This window comes from Chiloscyllium plagiosum, chromosome 34 (genome assembly GCF_004010195.1).
Source record: "Chiloscyllium plagiosum isolate BGI_BamShark_2017 chromosome 34, ASM401019v2, whole genome shotgun sequence".
NCBI classification, from domain to species: domain Eukaryota; kingdom Metazoa; phylum Chordata; class Chondrichthyes; order Orectolobiformes; family Hemiscylliidae; genus Chiloscyllium; species Chiloscyllium plagiosum.
Window position 1 is genome coordinate 19702567 of NC_057743.1, and position 18119 is coordinate 19720685.

The following is an 18119-nucleotide window of genomic DNA, read 5'->3' on the forward strand; positions in this document are numbered from 1 at the left end:
GTTGATGAGGGCACAGCGGTAGTCATTGATTACTTGAACTTTAGTAAAGCCTTTGACATGGTTCTGCATGGTAGACTAATTAGTGAAGTTAGATCATAAGGGATTCAGGGTAAGCTTGCCGATTGGATACAGAATCATCCAATTGCTCCACCATTACTAAATAAAAACCAAAAAAACTGTAGATGCTGTAAATCAGAAACAAATTGCTGGAAAAGCTCAGCGGGTCTGGCATACCTGTGAATTCAGAGTTAACATTTTGGGTCCGGTGAGTCTTCCTCAGAATGATTCTGAGCAGGGTTCATCAGACTGGAAACATTAACTCTGATTTCTCTGCACGGATGCTGCCAGACCCGCTGAGCTTTTCCAACAATTTCTGTTTTTTGCCTCCATCACTACTCTCTGTCTCCTACTGTTAAGCCAATTCTGTATCCAATCAGCAAGCTTACCCTGAATCCCTTATGATCTAACTTTCCTAATTAGTCTACCATGCAGAACCATGTCAAAGGCTTTACTAAAGTTCAAGTAATCAATGACTACCGCTCTGCCCTCATCGATTGTTTTGTTTACTTCATTAAAAAAAACTCAATCAAGTTTGTGAGACATGATTTTCCTCACACAAAACCGTGCTGACTATCCCTAATCATTCCTTGCCTTTCCAAACGCATGTAAATCCTATCTTTCAAAATCACCTCCAACAACTTACCCACCGCTGATTTCAGACTCACAGGTCTATAGTTCCCAGGCTTCTCCTTACAGCCGTTCTTAAACAATGACACAACATTAGCCACTCTCCAGTCCTCCGGTACTTCACCTGTGTTTATAGATTATACAAATATTTCTGGTATGGATTCTGCAATTTCCTCCCTAACTTCCCACAACATCCTGGAATACACCCAATTAGATCCTGGAGATTTATCTACCTTTATGTTTCCAAAGTCCTCCAGCACTTCCTCTTCTGTAATGTGAACTGTTTTCAAAACATCAATATTTATTTCCCTGAGTTCTTTAGCCTCTATTTCTTTCTCCAAGTAAAAACTGATATGAAATATTCACTTAATATCTCTCCCACCTCCTGAGGTTCAACACAAAGATGACCTTGTTATGCTTTAAGGGGCCCTACTCTCTCTCTAGTTACTGTCTTGCCCTTAATGTGTTTGTAGAACATTCATGGATTATCTTTAACATTATCTGCAAGGCTATTCACAATGTAAACATTGGCAGTGGGTGCTGGCAGGGAGAGGTTTACAAAATTATGAGTGGCATGGATAGGATAAATAGACAAAGTCTTTTCTCTGGGGTCAGGGAGTCCAGAACTAGAGGGCATTGGTTTAGAGTGAGAGGGGAAAGATATAAAAGAGACCTAAGGGGCAATGTTTTCATGCAGAGGGTGGTACGTGTATGGAATGAGCTGCCAGAGGATGTGGTGGAGGCTGGTACAATTTCAACATTCAAGAGGCATTTGGATGGGTATATGAATAGGAAGGGTTTGAAGGGATATGGGCCGGCTGCTGGCAGGTGGGACTAGATTGGATTGAGATATCTGGTCGGCATGGACGGTTTGGACCGAAGGGTCTGTTTCCATGCTGTACATCTCTATGACTCTATGACACCATAGTCAAACTAATCATGCCATCACTCAGCAATAAAAACCCAAAGCTGGAACCCAGCCTTGCTGTGTTCTGTCTCTTGGTCAGTCTGTCAGTATACCTTTAGGAGACTCTCTGTTAGTAAGAACTCATTGCATTTAATATTGTCAACGACAGTACTTTGGGAGAAATATCGCAGGAATGATTGATCCACTGTCATCAGTAAAAATCAAAATTAGCCCTGCTACATGTAGAATGTTTTTCCTAACTTGTTAATGGGATATGGATGCAAGAGTCTAATACATTGCTACTCCTGTACTGTTTTATATTTGGATAAATATTGTCTCACTTGCAGACTGAAGAGTGTTTCCAATTCTGGAACTATCATGTTTTTCAGAATATACCACCATTATAGCAAACTAAAGAAACCAAGTGGATGCATGGTAAAGAGCTTCAGCTGTCCCAGAGGTGCCAGTGTGTGGCGTTTGTTTTTACCTTGTTCACTGTTGAACACAGCAAGGAGTCGAAACATGAATGCCCCACAGGTAGCAGCAAAGAAGCCTCGCCAATAGTTACGCACCGCAAAATGAGAGGACATCACCTCCACACTGAACAGCACACCTTAGGAAAACAAGCACAGATCACATTTCAACCTCAGGACAGAAGTGTTTTTTTAACCACACTGCCACTCAGTAAGGATCAGTGACAGTAACATGGTCATTGTCAAGTGCCTAGGCTGCTCATTGACATTTATACCTTGAGCATTATGGGGACTGATTTTCAATCCAGTGAATGAGTGAACACCCCCCAGCAATGCCCCCCAAACCTTTACTGTAATGTCAGCAGATTAATTTGCAGAAACACCCAAAATCGGTGTGCTGGCTTTCCAGTTTGCACAGCTTTATTGTGGGCCAATGAGAGACACATTCTTCCTCCAGGAATGAAATTCATACCCAGGAGCTCCTCCACAGAAGAGGAAGGCAGCAACCTTCATGATAAAAGGTAGCATCAACTCAAGCCAACTTATCATGGGCGGCTCGGTGGTTAGCACTGTTACCTCACAGCGCCAGAGACCCGGGTTCAATTCCTGCCTCAGGGGACTGACTGTGTGGAGTTTGCACATTCTCCCCGTGTCTGCGTGGGTTTCGTCCGGGTGCTCCGGTTTCCTCCTACAGTCCAAAAATGTGCCGTGCTAAATTGCCCGTAGTGTTAGGTGATGGGGTAAATGTAGGGGAATAGGTCTGGATGGGCTGTGCTTCAGTGTGGACTTGTTGGGCCGAAGGGCCGGTTTCCATACTGTAAGTAATCTAATCTAATCTAATCAGAGTTAGCTGCACATAATTAACATGGAGATAACAAAAGAGCACACTGCCTTTTGACAAAAAGTGTGGTGCTGGAAAAGCACAGCAGGTCAGGCAGCATCCGAGGAGCAGGAGAATTGACGTTTTGGGCAAAAGCCTTTCATCAGGAATGAGGCTGTGAGCTGAGGGGGTGGAGAGATAAATGGGAGGGGGTGGGCTGGAGGGAATGTAGCTGAGAGTGCAATAGGTGGATGGAGGTGGGGAAATGGTGATAGGTCAGAGGGGAGACTGCAAGTTCCTCTCCCACGTGGTTGATGATGCCCTCCAGCGCATCTCATCCATTTGCCGCACCTCCGCCCTCAAACCTCACCCCTCCAACCACAACAAGGACAGAACCCCCCTGGTACTCAGCTTCCACCCTACCAACCTCCATATACATCGCATCATCCTCCACCATTTCTGCCATCTACAAACAGACCCCACCACCAGAGGTATTTTTCCCTCCCCACCGCTATCCACCTTCTGTAAAGACCTTTCCCTCTGTGACTCCCTTGTCATGTCCACGGCCCCACCAACCCACCCTCCCTCCTGGCACCTTCCCCTGTCACTGCAGGAATTGCAAAACCTGCGCCCACACCTTCCCCCTCACCTCTGTCCAAGCCCCCAAAGGAGCCTTCCACATCCATCAAAGTTTCACCTGCACTTCCACACATCATTTACTGTATCCATCGCTCCCGAATGCGGTCTCCTCCACATTGGGGAGACAGGCTACCTACTCGCAGAGCGCTTCAGAGAACACTCCTGTACACCCGCACCAATCAACCCCACTGCCCTGTGGCCGAACACTTCAACTCCCCCTCCCATTTGACCAAGGACATGCAGGTTCTGGACCTTCTTCATCGCCACTCCCCTAACCATCTGACGCCTGGAGAAAGAATACCTCATCTTCCACCTCAGGACCTTCTAACCCATGGCATCAGTGTAGATTTTACCAGTTTCCTCATTTTCCCTCCCCCCATCTTACCCCAGTTCCAACCTTCCAATTTGGCACCATCCTCATGACCTGTCCCAACTGTCAATCTTCCTTCACACCTATCCACTCCACCCTCCCTTCTGACCTATCACCATTACCCCCACCTTCATCCACCTATTGCACTCTCAGCTACCTTTCCCCCAGCCCCACTCCCCTCCCACTTATCTCTCCACCCCCGAGGCTCCCAGCCTCATTCCTGATGAAAGGCTTTTGCCCAAAATGTCGATTCTCCTGCTCCTCGGATGCTACCTGACTTTCTGTGCTTTTCCAGCATCACACTCTCAACTCTAATCTCCAGCATCTGCAGTCCTCACTTTTGCCTGCCTTTTGACAAATATACCAATTGCTTTCTAGTTTGTGGATATTATGACACCGTGAATGACACCATGCATGTCCTCCACCAGGAGGGTTCCTTTTTCAATCTGCCTCAATGCAGAGACCAGTTTCTGACCAGATTCTTACCACTGATGGGCGCACCAAAGCAACTTGCAACCCCTACTGCTGCTGCCGCCACCAGCATCTCATACCGTTTGTTCTTATTCTGTAGAAAAGGAACATATCACAGGCTGGATGAGCTTGACTCTGTGGAAATGCAGTTATTTATGAGATGACACAAGTTGATTTGAAATCACATAGAGACATCACATGATCTGAGGTAAGATGGAGTCTTATACCATTATACCATCGGGTCACATGCTTGGATAGACTGACGATACCATGAGCATGTCTGTTAAAGGTAATACTTAAAGTATTATGTCACTGACCGTGAGACATAACATGACAAGTTGTTGCTGCAAAAGTGTCATTTGGAAAAGATCATTTTCTAATGCCCTGCTACAATAGTGCAGCAAGTTTAAGATTTTGGAGAAGATTTGTCGCTCAGATTGTGGATCAGGTTGTAAGTTTGCTTACTGAGCTGGTGGGTTTGTTCTCAGACGTTTCATCACCATGCTGAGTAACATCATCAATGAGCCTCTGGTGAAGCATTGGTGTTCTGTTCTGCTTGCTATTTATGTGTCTTGGTTTGTTGTGGTGGGTGACATCATTTCCGGTTCTGTTTCTGAGGGTTTGGTAAGTGGAGTCTAAATCTATCTGTTTGTTAATGGAGTTCCAGTTTGAATGCCAGGCCTCTAGAATTCCCGCATGTGGCTTTGTTTAGCCTGTCCCAGGATGGATGCATTGTTCCAGTCGAACTGATGTCCCTCTATCATTGGATACCAATGATAGTTGGTCATGTCCTTTGGTGGTTGGTTGGTGCTCATGTATCCTGATGCCTAGTTTCCTGCCTTCCTGTCCAATGTAATGTTTGTTGCATTCCTTGCAGGATATTTTGTATATGACACTTGTTCTGCTGGCTGCGGGTACAGGGTCCTTTTAATTAATCAGGAGCTGTTTCAGTGTGGTGGTTGGTTTGTGGGCAACCGTGATGCCTATGGGTTGGAGTAGTCTGGTCATCATATCCGAGATGTCTTTAATGTATGGCAGGTTAGCTAGAGTCCCTGGGCATGCTGTGTCTTCATGTTTAGGTCTGTTGTGCAGGAATCAGCAGACTGCGCTTATCAGGTACCCGTTGTTCCTGAATACATTGTATATGTGTTTTTCCTCGGCTTCTCATAGTTGTTGGGTGCTGCAGTATGTTGTGGTGCGTTTAGATAATCTCCTGATGTGGCTCTGTTTGTGGGTGTAGGAGTGGTTGCTGCTGTAGTTGAGTATCTGTTCAGTGTACCACACATTGTACAACAGGTTACAACACATTGCAGTACCCAGGAACCACGAGAAGCCGAGGAAAAACACCTATACAATGTATTCAGGAACAACAGGTATCTGATAAGCCAGTCCGCCGATTCCTGCACTAAAAACCCAAACAGGAAGACACAACATGCCCAGAGACTCTAGCCACCCAGCCATACATCAAAGACGCCTTAGAGATGGTGACCAGACTACTCTGGCCCCTAGTCATCACAGTAGCCCACAAGCCTAGCACCACACTTAAACAGCTCCTGTTGAATTTAAAGGACCCCGTACCCATAGCCAGAGAATGAGTGTCGTATACAAAATATCCTGCAAGGAATGCAACAAACATTACATTGGACAGGCAGGCAGGAACCTAGGCACCAGGATACATGAGCACCAACTAATCACCAAAGGACATGACCAACTATCACTGGTAGATGCACACACAGACAAAAAGGGACATCAGTTCGACTGGGACAGGCTAAACAAAGGCATGCATGGCAATTTCTAGAGAATTGGCATTCAAACTGGAACTCCATTAACAAACAGACAGATTTAGACTCCATTTACTAACCCTTCAGAACTAGAACCAGAAATTATATCACCCTCCACAATAAACCAAGACACATGAATAGCAAGTGGGACAGAGCACCAATGATTCATTGGAGGCTCACTGATGATGTTACCAGCATGGTGGTGAAATGTCTGAGAACAAATCCACCAGCTCAGTGAGCAAACTTACAACCTCATACAGCAAGTGGCTGGAAACTAGCCCTTGAGGTGTATGTTTGACATGAAATGAATACTTTAAGTACAGGTAGACAACCCTTTATCCGAAATCCTGAAATCTGAAAAGCTCCAAAGTCTGAAGGTTTTTTTTGTGAAGTTTTTTTCTCATCAACAAGGTTGTTTGGCATGCAAACAGTTAACCCAAGTTGATACCCACTCGATGCGTGTCATTCAGATGCAACATTGGGGGGGGGGGGGCATGGCCCAGCACTGGCAGGCCTCAATTCTGTCTCAAGGCCTGTTTTACTCAATGAGTCTGCTCCTTCGGTAAGACATTTAAAAATTTCACCATCAAAACTATCACTTCTAAAATTTGAAAAATTCTGCATTTTGAAAACTAGCTAGTCCTGAACATTTTCGATAAAGAATTGTGTACCTGTATTAACTGTAAGTGTAGTGAGGAACCTCAATGTACAACATCCAATACAGCATTGGAAGAAACTGATTTGATGTTCATTTTATCCAATTTGAATAGTGATGTAATTTGCTTATTAGAGTTGTATGAAATTAAGTATATTCCTGCAATGAATCATCACAGCCAAGTCCCACTCTATTCTCATCTAGCACACATATGAACATGCTTTCCATTAGTATTACTGGTCTGAAAACAGCAGTAAGAACCCTGGCTGACTTTAGCCAGGAGTTGCTGAGACTGATTATATTGACTCCATCAGCACTCCAGAGAGATCAGCTAACAGACAGAAGATCAATCCTTCTTGATTTGCATGGCTCACAGGGATCCCCATTGATACTCAGAGAGAGAGAGAGATTGTGCGCTACAATTTACTGAACAAAATAAGTCAGGCTTCCACTGTGTCCACAGCAGCAATGACGTTATTTAGGGATTAATGAGTTGTGAATTTCACTTCAATGTCCCTGCTTACCTCATAATCTCCAGTAACTGTGGTTCGAATTCTTCCCAAATAAGTGGCAATCATGCTGGAGATGTGAACAAAGGGACCCTGAGGTTCGGGCAAGAAAAAGAATTGTTTAATAATTTTCATTTTCCTCATTCAATCTTCTATGTTTGGCATTAATTCTTTTTTGCTCAGGAACATACACATATCCATCCATCATAAAATGTGGTGCTGGAAAAGGACAGCTGGTCAGGCAGCGTCCAAGGAGCAGGAAAGTCGACATTTCGAGCATAAGCTCTTCATGGTAGATGGAGGTGGGGGGGTGATGCTGATAGGAGAGGAAGGCGGAGCAGATAGGTGGGGAGGAAAATGGACAGGTCAGACAGTTCAAGAGGGTGGTGCCAAAGATTGGATCAGGGATAAGAGGGGGAGGGGAAATGAGGAAACTGGTGAAATTAACATTGATCCTATATGGTTGGAGGGTCCCAAGGTGGAAGATGACACATTCTTCCTCCAGACGTCAGATGGCTAGAATCTGGCGGTGGAAGAGGCCAAGGACCTGTATGTCCTTGGTGGAATGGGAGAGGGAATTGTGTTTTGCCACAAGACCGTTGGATTGTTTAGTGTGTGTGTCCCAGATATGTTCTCTAAACATTCCGCAAGTTGGCTTCAACTACACAGGATCAATATTTATTTCACCAGATTCCTCATCTCCCCTTCCCTCATCTTATCCCAGATCCAACCTTTCAACTCGGCACCGCCCTCTTGACCTGTCCTACCTGTCCATCTTCCTTCCCACTTATCCGCTCCACCCTCCTCTCCGACCTATCACCATCACCCCCCAACTCCCACCACCATCTACCTATCACATTCCTAGCTACCTTCCCCCAAGCCCCACCCCACTCCCATTTTTCCCTCAGTCCTCTTGGGCTACCCCCTTCATTCCTGAAGAGCTTATGGGTGAAACGTTGACTTTCCTGCTCCTCAGATGCTGCCTGACCAGCTGTGCTTTTCCAGTACCACATGTTTGACTGTGATCTCCAGCATCTGCAGTGCTCACTTGCTCTTAGATATCCATACGCTCAAACCCCAAGTGTTAATGAGTGCCACCTCCAAGATGTCTTTATCACCCTGCCTGGGTCCATCCATCCTTTCATGATTTCTCTCCATTCTTCATTCTGTATCCCACTGGCTCTCCTTTCTCCTCCCATCTCTTTAGTTCCTAGCACTGCTACACTCTTCCCATCTCTCTTATGTTGTACAGTTGAGCCTTAACTTACCACTTTCCCCAAGAATATTGTACTTCCTGCAGCCAGTGAACATGTCAAACCGACCACCTTTGCACTAAAGTTTTTCATCGTCAGATACTCCTCCAAAAGTACTCCAGTTAGAATGGTCTTCAGTTCTGGAATGCCTGAACCTAGATGCAAAGGACAAGTCCATTTGGATGCATTTTTGAAGCAGCACAAAGAGAAACACTTGATCTGAAAGTCCTGGCCCAGATAAGGCAAACGGAGGTTGTGAAATATCAGTTATTTGGAAACCTAAACAATCTTTCATCGTTTGCTCTAATATCAATTAATTGCTCCATCATTGATGACTTTACCTTCAGCTCCTAAGCCCAACCCTGGAATTGCACCCCCGCATACCTCATTGCCTGTCTCCCTGACTTTTCACCAGTCTCTGGTGAAGAAATTTCTCCTCATTTCAGTCCTAAATGGCCTAGCCTATATCCTGTAACCCCCTAGTTTGGGAACATCCTTCCTGCATTTACCCTCCCTAGTCCTGTAAGAATTTCATAGGTTATTGTTATAACCCTCCTCATTCTTCTAAGCTCCAGGGAGTAGAGTCTGAACCAATCCAGTTTCTCTTCATGTATCAGTCCTGCCTTATTTCTTCCCGGTTTGCCCACCTTGAAGAACATCTGTTCCTCCCTCTGATAGGATTGTTATTCCAATCTTTCTTCTTGTTCCACCTATCTGTTCACTCCTTCCCCCTCCTCCCTACATCCTCTCTCACTCCATTTAAAAACTCCTTTTCCTGAGATTAATATCTCCTTGTGTGGCTCTGCGGTATCTTTTGTTTGATGATGCTCTTGTCTTGGGATGTTTTATTTTGACAAAAGGGTTCCACAAATTTAAGTTGTTGCTGTGTTCTGTCTCTTTGAATCTTTTCGTTTCATTCCGAATCTCTCTGCCCAGCAATGAAACCAAAGTTACGAACATTGTCTGTCCTCTGCTACTGTGGCTGTGATACATCAACACTTCTGTTGTTTACGGCATACATTTGGACCATGCTGTACACATCTATGATTCTATGTATGAGAATTGCAGAAGGCAAGGTTGATGAAAAACATATTTTGTCTTAGAAATATTTCCCTGTGATAAAACAGCAATAATACTTTACCAATGCCCATTGGCTTTGAGATAACCTGAAGTCATGAAAGACACAATATAAATTTATTGCAATTTATTTTATTATTTTCTTTTATTGTAAAACATATTGTTTAAATATTAGTTTTAAAAATTCAATGCTGCCTGTTAATTTGTTTTGTAATTCCTGACTGCACAACAAACTTGTTGCAGTACTGTATGAAATCAGTTGGGGGAACTCTATTCACATACCACAGCACTTTATAAACCAAGTAACCCTGACGAGGTTGGCAGTGTTCCAAATATTAAATCAGTCAGGGCAAGCAATGCATTGAGCTATGTAAGTCAGTATTGTAATTCCTACAGCACGTTGGTGATATAACCCATTGACTGTCAGCATGCCAAGAAAATAGGTTTTCAAACATTCAGTATTAATCATTGTCAGGAAGTTGGTTGAGGGAATAGAAATGTAGGTATAGAAAACAGGAACTTTCAGCCCATCAACCCTGCTCCAGCATTCAATATGATCATAGCTGATCATCCAACTCAGTCTCTTATCCCTGCTTTCGCCCCAAGCCTTTTGATCCCTTTAGGCCTAAGAATTAGAATCTCCTTGAAAATACTCAACATTTTGGCCTCAACTGCTTTCTGTGGCAGAGAATTCCCGAGGCTCATGACATTCTGGGTGTAGAAATTTCTCCTGACCACAGTCGTGAATGACCTAGCCTATATCCTTAGACTAAGAAATCCCCTTGGTTCTAATTTGCCTAGTCATCGGGAATATCTTTCCTGCATTTACCCTGTCTGGTCTGGAAAAATTTTAGAGGTTTCTGTTAGATCCCTCCTCATTCACTCCTATGAATATTGCCTGAATTAATCCAGTCTCTCTTCATATGTCAGTCCTGCAACATCTCTTTCAGGTCTGCCCAGCTTGAAGAAGTACTGCTCCTCTCTTTGACACGGTTTCTGTTTCAATCCTTCTTCTTGTTCTGCCTATCCGCTCACTCCTTCACCCCCACCCTCCATCATCACATTAAAACTACCTTTTCTTGAAAACTGTCAGTTCTGAAGAAGGGTCACTGGACCTGAAACATTAACTCTGCTTTCTCTCCACAGATGCTTAGTTTCTCCAGCAATTCTGATTTATCGTTATCGGCCATTCAAGGAATCAGTCTGGTAAACCTTTTTGTACTCCCTCCATAACCTGACATCCCTCTTCAGATAAGGAGACCAAAACTGCATACAATACTCCAGGTGTAATCTCACCCCCTGTTCAATTGCATCAAGACATCCCTGCTTTTGTATTCAAATCATCTCACTACATATCATTTGCCTTCTTCACTGCCTGCTGTACCTGCTAGCTTACTTCCAGTGACTGGTGAATAAGGACACCCAAGTCTCATTGCACCTCACCTTTCCCAATCTATCACCAGTTCCAATAATATTCTGCTTTCCTGTTTCTGATATCAACATGAATAACCTTATATTTATCCACTCACATTTCAACTGCCATGCATTTACCCACTCACTCAACTTGCCCAAATTACATTGCAAAATCTCTGCATCCTCCTCACGGCTCACCCTGCTTTGTGCAAGCTTGGAGATTTTTACATTTAATTCCCTCACCTACATCATGTATTGTCACGGCTAAGTTCTATCATCACTTCACCCAATTTTCAAATTGGAATCCTACACTGCAAGAACAACTTGCATTTATGCAGTGCTTTTAATGTAGAAAATGTCCCAAGTTACTTTACGGAGGGTGAGAGGAAAACAAATTACATTAAAACAAGGCAAGTTAAGTGCAAGTGACTGAAAGTTTAGTCAAGAAGATGGTTCTTCAAAGCTTTTTGGAAAGTAGAGACAGAAGAGAAGAGGCAGTGGGTTTAGGGAGGGAGGTTAGCTTCACATTGGTGTGGCGAAAAGCCCAAGTTGGAAAATTGAGAATTAAGCTAGAGCTGGAGACTATTTAAATATAAAGGTGGGGCAAGTTCACAAAAGGACTTGAAGATGAAGCCAAAGAATTTAAATTTGATAAATTGATGGCCTTGGATGCAAATTAGGTTAGCAAAGATTTAGATAATTGGGGCTTCATGAATGTTGAACCAGTTGGAACTCATGAAGGATCAGCAGACATCAGAGTAGATTTTAAAGTGAGTGGTCATGGAGGTGATAAAATTGTACAGCACAGATAGTATTGCTGAGGTCAACATATGGAGTTTTAGAAATGAATTGGATATACATTTCAGAGCTGGGCTCTGGAATGAGCAAAATACTGAGGTTATAAATATCATTTCAGGTGTTAGTTACCAACCATTGGCAGCTTGTGGTTAGGCGGGGCTTTGTTGTCAACAATCCTCCTTTCTACACTGAGTTTCAGGGCATGTCTGATTATCAGTGATGGCAGATAGACCATCGGTGAGTCTTAGCAAGAAGAGGCATTGGTCTTACACTACAAAAAGCAGTTTATTGCATAATAGTAAGAGGTACAAGTTACAGTGACTAGTTTGGCATAACTACTGAAGACTATCAGCAACTAAAGGTGGCGTACCTGTCCCCAGTTGGACCTTGTGCTTCATCCAAACCTTCTGCGACATCTTCAGATTGGGTGGAGCTCAATGCAATTTCAACATTAATTCTTTCAGAACCATAATCTTATACAACAGTAAATATTTCAGTTCAGTCTGAGCGAGTGGTCAGAGAGGAGGATGGAGTCAGTGGCAAGGGAGTGATGTATGTGGCAGAGCTTGGATATGAAGTCTGATTAGTATACATATGGCTCATCACTGTATCCCCTGACACCATTGTACTGTCAATGGTCATGAGTCAACCATTGGCCCAGCTAAGACACACAATTATCAGACTGAGAATTGGACCAGGGAACTTACTGGTCCACACTTACTGATTTAGTAAATTGGCCACAAAAAGAGATTCCAAAATGGTGGAGGAGAGAAAATTATGCCTGTAAGAGCTGCTTCTTTTTTGTTGAGGTTTTTTTTCAGTACTGGAACTGATTTTCTCGATTTCCTGGAGCAGTAGTTACTGTTTTATATGCTGTTGCTTTGTTTTGGAACTTTGAAAAAAAGATCAAAACATCGATACTTTGAAATGAGAGAAAAGAGAGAGCAGAAGTCCACATAGGGAATTGAAAAGGCTGGAAGTTCACAGCTGACTGACATTTATATCTTCAACATTCTCCAGCTGACAAGCATCTCTGGACATTGGAGTTCAGTCTAAGAGGTGATGGAGGCTGGTACAATTACAACATTTAAAATGCAATAGGATGGGTATATGAATAGGAGGGGTTTAGAGGGATATGGGCCAAATGCTGACAAATGAGACTAGACTAATTTAGGATATCTGGTCAGCATGGACAAGTTGGACCGAAGGGTCTGTTTCTGTGCTGTACATCTTTATGACTCTACAGAGAGTCAAACTCATCTATCAGTGCTACCAATGGGTGCTGTGCTCAAAAGTCAGAGAATCAGCACCACACTATTTAGCTCTATCAACTCAAATCCCATTGAACACTGATGCCAGCTGGAAACAGAAGAGCAATGAATTGACCTAATCTCTCAGAAGACCTTTGCTATTGACTTCTTCACTTAACTACCATTCCCTCTAGTTTAAAATTCCAACTCTACGACTGGAATTTATGGATGGACTTTGAGTGTCCAACTCTGAATTTCAGTTCACCTTGACATAGGAAGCTGAGATTAACCAGTTGTATTTTGAGATATGTCCTCAGTGCTGATGGGAAATGGAATCATACAAATACTGTTTGCTCTATAAATACACTGGCAGTGACAGACGTACCTCCTGACTGTGGTGACACACATTGAGAGAAGCCGGTGGAGAATGTGGTCATTACAATAGGATACACAGTCCAAGAGATGTACTGGAGAAGACTGCTGCCTTCCAACTGCTCAAAGAGCCACCGATGAGCTGTGGACATACACAGAGCATGACAAACAAGCAAATTCACAACGAACAAAACAGGCTGGTTCTGCACCATGGTCACATTCAATTCGGACACATGCTCAAACTATTTTAATTTACATGCTAAAATTGTTTCCACTGCTCATGTCAAAACATAGCAATATCTGGTTTCAACAAACAATTTGGAGAAATTACTATTTGCCATTACACAATCAGTCTTATAGTCTAACTGAGTCTGTTAAAACTCAGTCTGTTGAAATTCATCTGGTCTGAAACTGATAAACTGCTGCAGCACTCAGTTACTTCAGGAAATACCAAGCAGTAACTGATGTGAAGAGTTGCAAAGACAAAACAAGGGCAGAAAATGAAGGAGCAGGAAAGGAATACATACTTTTAATTATTTACTAGCACTGACACCCATTATAACCAATGCAACAATGTTGTTTGATTTTACTTGATCAAAAACAACTTGATATGAGAATTTTAAAATATAATATTCCTCTTGTCAATACCACCTTCAAACACTTTTCAATCAATCTGTTCAGAGATGTTATCATACACCTCTGGAGCAGGTGGGATTTGAACCCAGGTCTCCTGGATCACAGACAGGGACACTACCACTACACGACAAGGGATACACAATTATTGTCAATTATTCTTTCCTGTTCAGAGATGTTATGATACACCTCTGGAGCAGATGGATCAGAGCTGGGAACATTACCACCACATCCTAAGATGTGGTGTTAGTGAAACTGTAAATAGCAGAGGATGGTTTCAATCCATTGAGCTTTGGCTCAGTATACACTCCTGTTGCACCACTCTGGGAGCTAAAATCACAAACCAATCAACCCACCCCTCTGGATAATTGGCAGGATTCGAACCCTGGTCCTCACACCATTACCTAAGTGTCTGGATTAATAGTCGAGCAATAATGCCACTAGGGCATTACCTCTTAATAATTTTCAACTTTAATGGACGAATAGAAATTGTCAACTCACGGGCTCTTGGACTCTTCACTTAGCGGGCAGGCGATCTAAATCAATAGTACTCTTTAAATAAGGACTTATTACAAGCGTTCCTTGCTCTTATGTTTAGTTACAAAAGATTTGGAGGGACGTGGGCCAAGCGTAGGCAAGTGGGACTAGTTTAGTTTAGGATAATGGTCGGCATGGATTGGTTGGATTGAACAGTCTGTCTCTGTGCTGCTTTACTCTATAAAACATCCTCTTTGGTGGTTAAAGGCATAACTATGCACATGGGAAAAGCTGAAGGTCCAAACCACAATATGTGCTGCCAATTCATCTCAAGGAGGAGACGTCCCAGCTGATCATGTTCTCCTTGGTGTAGAGAAAGAGAAATACGTCCATTCAGCCCTGATCACTGGGGACTGCTGCTGGCCAACATACATGATTTAATGATGGGTAAAGAATATTGAACTTAACTGTGATGCCTTCTACACCAAATACCTTGGTTAACATGAAAATTTCTGACTGGAAGTGGGTGCCAGTGCTGCAAAAAGTGTGGATCCCTGGTATTTTTACATTGTGATGTGGAGGTGCCGGTGTTGGACCGGTATGGACAAAGTTAGAAGTCACGCGACAACATATTATAGTCCAACAGGTTTATTTGGTGAAACTTGATGAAGGAGCAGTGTTCTAAAAGCTTGTGGTGGTGGAGGCTAGTACAACTGCAACATTTAAAAGGCATCTGGATGGGTATATGAATAGGAAGGGTTTGAAGGGATATGGGTCAGGTGCTAGCAGGTGGGACTAATTAGTTTAGGATATCTGGTCAGCATGGACAAGTCGGACTGAAGGGTCTGTATCCATGCTGTGCATCTCTATGACTCTATGACTATAACCTGATATAACATTGTCTGTGATGTCACTGTAGCTATGTATCTGATGAATGTATTTTTTTCAAATCTCCTGGTCTTTTTCTGTTTTGCATATTTTTGATGAGCCTCTAGCAGGTTTCCCGCCTTTAAGTGACTCAGGCATTTGTTGCAGATGCACAGGAACATCACCACAAATGCGCATGGTCGTATGCGTGTCTTACTTGATCCTGACTTGGAATTATACTGCTGTTCCTTCACAGTGGTTGGGTCAAAATCCTGGAATTACATTCCTAACTGTGCTGTGAATCACCACGGCTAACCATGTGGTTAATCCGAAATTTCTGTTGGGCAAGATGACTAGAGAGGGATGTGAATTCCGCAGAATATCTGCACACTATCTTCACGACAGTCCTGGGAAAATCGGACAAACTAAAAATTCAACACAAAAAAGTAGCTATCAATAATGAAAAGATAACCGGGACCAGTACCTTCCTCCAGAACTTGATTGTAAACCACTAGTAGTTGTCATATTTATCTATGTATAGTCTAAGAAAGTCAAAGTAAATTGTTGGGTCACTTATCTGGGATCCATAGCTTTCAGTGGTCAGAACATGCTCCAGGGACATCTAACATACTCAGTGAACCCGCAGCCAGGTGAGAATTACCTTTTAAAAAAGGATGGCTGTATGTCTCACTCTTGTATAACAACATGTTGTTGACGAACATATAGGATAATTTACTGCTTTGCCGCCACATGGTGGATGGAACGACATAGCATTGCAAGCAAGGGCACAGCAAAACCAAGAACGCAAATACTTGTCTCTGCTTACCTTTGAGAAGTTTGACCACTGTGAAGTCCAGTGCAAAACTAATGAGAGCCATCAACACACCAAGAATGAAGAGAAAATACCAGTCGTCTCCTATCCGGAAGAGCTGGCGTTTGACGAAACCCAAACATCCTGCACAAAAAATTAAACATGATGAGGATTGTTAGTAACTTTGTACAAGAGACTACCAATGTACAGACTGGTAGGTTTATCATTAGTCTGGATTTTGTGGTAATAGTAATAGTGGCAGTATCAATTCTCACTCTTATTATAACAAAAATCAGACAGCCATGTCTGGAATCCATATGTGTGCAGCTTAACAAGGAAATAGGAAGTAACTGTCAAGTTTGCCTTGCTTTTTAGCATGTTTAGTTGCACTGGTAAGTTGCTGTCATATACAGCATGAAAACAAATGAAATCACTAGAATTAACATGCTAGATATCTATTCTATTCAATAAAATTCTAGTCTCCCTCCTATATGAAAGATGCTGTGAAAGTTGAAAGGGTTCAGAAAAAATTTACAAGGATGTTGCCAGCATTGTAGTGTTTGAGATATAGGGAGAGGCTGAATAGGCTGGAGCTGTTTTCCCTGGAATGTCGGGGGCTGTGGGGTGACCTTATAAATGTTTATAAAATCATGAGGGGCATGGATAAGGTGAATAGCCAAGGTTTTTTCCCCAGGGTAGGGGAGTCCAAATCTAGAAGGCATAGGTTTAAGGTGAGGGGGAAAGATTTAAAAGGGACATAAGGGGCAATGTTTTCATGCAGAGGTTAGTGTGTGTATGGAATGAGCTGCCAGAGGAAGTGATGGAGCTAATACAATAAGGCATCTGGATTGGCACATGAATAGGAAGGATATAGAGGAATATGTGCCAAATGCTGGCAAATGGGACTAGATCAATTTAGGATATCTGGTCAGTACGGATGAGTTGGACCGCAGGGTCTGCTTCTGTGCTGCATATCTCTATGACTCTAGAAGGCATATCCATTGAAATTAACAGTGTGACTTAATAACTCTGAACAGCCTCTCTGGCACCAAAACCTTTCACTAACTAGTCTGGAATGTCACTCTTAATTTTAAAACATTGTTGGTGATTTTAATGAAAGTTTAATGAATAATGGATGTCATTTGTTCATTGCTAAGCAGATTAAGGGCTGCCTGACAGCTCAGCTAGTAAAAGCATTAAGTAACTGAGCCTTAAAATGGAGGGAGCAGATATATTTCTGCTAGCTCCTGAAGGTCTGAAAAATTAGGACTGATCAAATATAATTAGACTCAGTTAACTTACTTTTTTACCTGTTGCCATTATGCAACAAACATTCATATTATCCAGGAATACTGCCTCTTCTGTAGATATTTTGCCATGATGTGGCCTATGCCAAAAATCACTAATTATGCCTGAGACAGAGGACAAGTGGTGGTAGTTATCCACTGCAATAACTCTAAGCCACTCCCACACACTGATCAAGGTGACAGATGCCACAAGGTACCAGAAGCACTCATCTGAGAAAATACAAACAGTATAACAGTAATGCAGATTCGTCCCCCATCAGGAGGAAGAGAAATCCCAAAAGCTCAGAAGTAAAAAAACTTTTCAAGCAAGTTAACTTACTACTTCAAGAATGTTACAACTGTAAGAAGACACATGATGTGGAGGTGCCAGTGTTGGACTGGGGTGGACTAGGTCAGAAGTCAGATGACACCAGGTCATAGTCCAAGAGTTTTATTTGAAATTACAAGCATTTGGAGCATTGCCCCTTTGTCAGGTGAAGTGCCATTCATGCATGGAGCCGGAGGAAGTGGGGGAGATCCTTAATGAGTACTTCACATCAATATTCTCCA

The 18119-nt window shown here is 42.9% G+C and overlaps 1 protein-coding gene across 1 annotated transcript in view; it reads right to left on the minus strand.

Annotated features, from left to right (window-relative positions):
* clcnk (chloride channel K) overlaps positions 1–18119 on the minus strand; it is a gene marked incomplete at its 3' end in the record, with an annotated part of 43213 nt that overhangs the window by 19885 nt on the left and 5209 nt on the right. Inside the window, exons 2-7 of the mRNA XM_043675411.1 lie at positions 16279–16407; positions 13489–13617; positions 8581–8720; positions 7328–7405; positions 4383–4461; positions 2082–2207 (exon numbers count right to left, since the gene is read on the minus strand). Of these exons, the coding sequence (XP_043531346.1) occupies positions 2082–2207; positions 4383–4461; positions 7328–7405; positions 8581–8720; positions 13489–13617; positions 16279–16407 (681 nt within the window). The remainder of the gene's footprint in view (positions 1–2081; positions 2208–4382; positions 4462–7327; positions 7406–8580; positions 8721–13488; positions 13618–16278; positions 16408–18119) is intronic.